At 38.7% G+C, this 2,011-nt stretch overlaps 1 protein-coding gene across 1 annotated transcript in view; it reads right to left on the bottom strand.

Annotated features, from left to right (window-relative positions):
• Positions 1-1,612: 1,612 nt before the first annotated feature.
• LOC103210334 (cystatin-13-like) overlaps positions 1,613-2,011 on the bottom strand; it is a 22,728-nt gene continuing 22,329 nt past the window's right edge. Inside the window, exon 3 of the mRNA XM_007956256.1 lies at positions 1,613-1,696. Within this exon, the coding sequence (XP_007954447.1) occupies positions 1,613-1,696 (84 nt within the window). The remainder of the gene's footprint in view (positions 1,697-2,011) is intronic.

Here is a 2,011-nt window from a genome sequence, read left to right on the forward strand (position 1 = left end):
GAATAAACTCCTGTTTGTTCAAGCCATCCCATTTGTGGTATATTTCTGTCAGAGTGGCACTAGGTAACCAGAACACATCTCTCATGAGTAAGCTAGAACATGATTGTTGTGTTATTGTTGACATTTCACTGCCAGCCTCTGCATGCACACCAGTCCTATTGTTTCCACATCCAGACTTGGGAGAGTGCCTCCTTTCTGGTCATGTTATCCTTCATCATCTCATTCCACATGTGCATATATACCCACATGTACACACTCAAACATAGTCACATAATACATAGACATACACACATGCATAGATCTACACACAAACATACACACATACTCACACACACATACATAGACACACATACTGTGGTGACCACCTTCAAGATATCCTCCAATGGACTTCATCTCCTGGTCTTCACATCCTTATATTATTTCCTCCCATATTAAGGCTGGTCTGGAAAAAGTGATGGTGTGTGATTTCAAAGGCTAAGTCACAAGAGACATTGTGGCTTCCATCTTTGTCTCTTGGAACACTCTGTCTGGAGGAAGCCAGCCACCATATGAAGCACTCAAGCAGCCTTGTGGAGGGTTCATGTGGAGAAGAACAGAGATCTCCCTTTAACAGCCTACACCAACTTGCCAGTCATGTCTAGAACAAGTCAAGCTTCAGACGACTATTGGCCCCAGACACATTCCCCAACTTCCTAACCCACAAGACTATGAGATATAATCACTGTTGCTTTAAGACACTACATGATGGAGTAGATTGTCATGCAGCATTAAATAGTTAAAATACTCACTGTGAACACACATTTATGCACATGCATGCTCTCATGTACACACACATAAGCACACACACTCATGCACACATATATACACATACACTAACATTCATTCTCAGACATGCACATGCCACACACATGTATACACACTCACATATACACACATACATACTGCACACATACATATACACATACCACACACAGAGATATATGCACTCATTTACACATATAAACAAACCATACATATACATACACCACACACACATACATACACACACATGCACAAATGCAGCTTACTCTCCATGAATCGTCATTTTGCATATTCTCTGCCAAAGTACCACACAAATTTCCAAATAACCTAAATTAAGAACTGTCTCACTAGGTGGATCCAATATTTAAAACTAAAACTTCCTACACTATTGGGCTATGTCTTCCTGGGCAAAGAGTTTTCTCTAAAATCCAGGGAAGAAAACATTCAAGGCAACCAGGCCTTGGGATCTTTCATAAAACACCCATTGACTTAAAGCAATTGAGGGCTCAGTCTTCCCGGTTACTATGCAAAAAGTGAATGAGAACATATACTCATTTTGTGATTTGTGGAAACAGGTTCATACTTTTTTTCAGTTTTTCAATAGCAGAAAGTCTATGTTCTTACATAAATTACCCAATTAGAAGAGCCGCCCAATGTTATGCAAGACAACACACATTCCCAGCATCAGCCCTGAAGAACACACAAAATAGCAAATGACCACAAAAATGAAGGAAATGGGTCAACTTATTTTCAAAGGTATCTTTGCTTCTTTAAAACGCAAAGAAGAATGGCAGAATGTACTAGAAGACAATTAGGCATCTTTGCACTCTTTCTTCAGCATATTGAGTTCAAATTTCCAGGGTTTAGATGAAACAATGAAGATGCAAAAAACCACCTAAGGGAGACAAAAAGAATAATCAGAATTATTAAACATATACTATATTAAATATGTGTGTGTGTGTGTGTGTGTGTGAAATATATAATTAAATATATACCAAAAAAAAACCTCACTGACATCAAGTCGCATCTGACTCATAGTGACCCCTCCTTGGGTTTCTCTACAGAAGTAGATTTCCCAATCTTTCTTCTGAGGAGTGCCTGCTGAGCTTGAACCACCACCCTTCTGGTTAGCAGTCAAATGCCTTAAGCACTATGCCACCAGAGCTCCTAATTAAATATATATACACATATATATATAATATATATATAT

This window comes from Orycteropus afer, unplaced genomic scaffold (genome assembly GCF_000298275.1).
Source record: "Orycteropus afer afer isolate SDZICR_OR568_19922 unplaced genomic scaffold, OryAfe1.0 scaffold00594, whole genome shotgun sequence".
In the NCBI taxonomy this organism is placed as follows: domain Eukaryota; kingdom Metazoa; phylum Chordata; class Mammalia; order Tubulidentata; family Orycteropodidae; genus Orycteropus; species Orycteropus afer.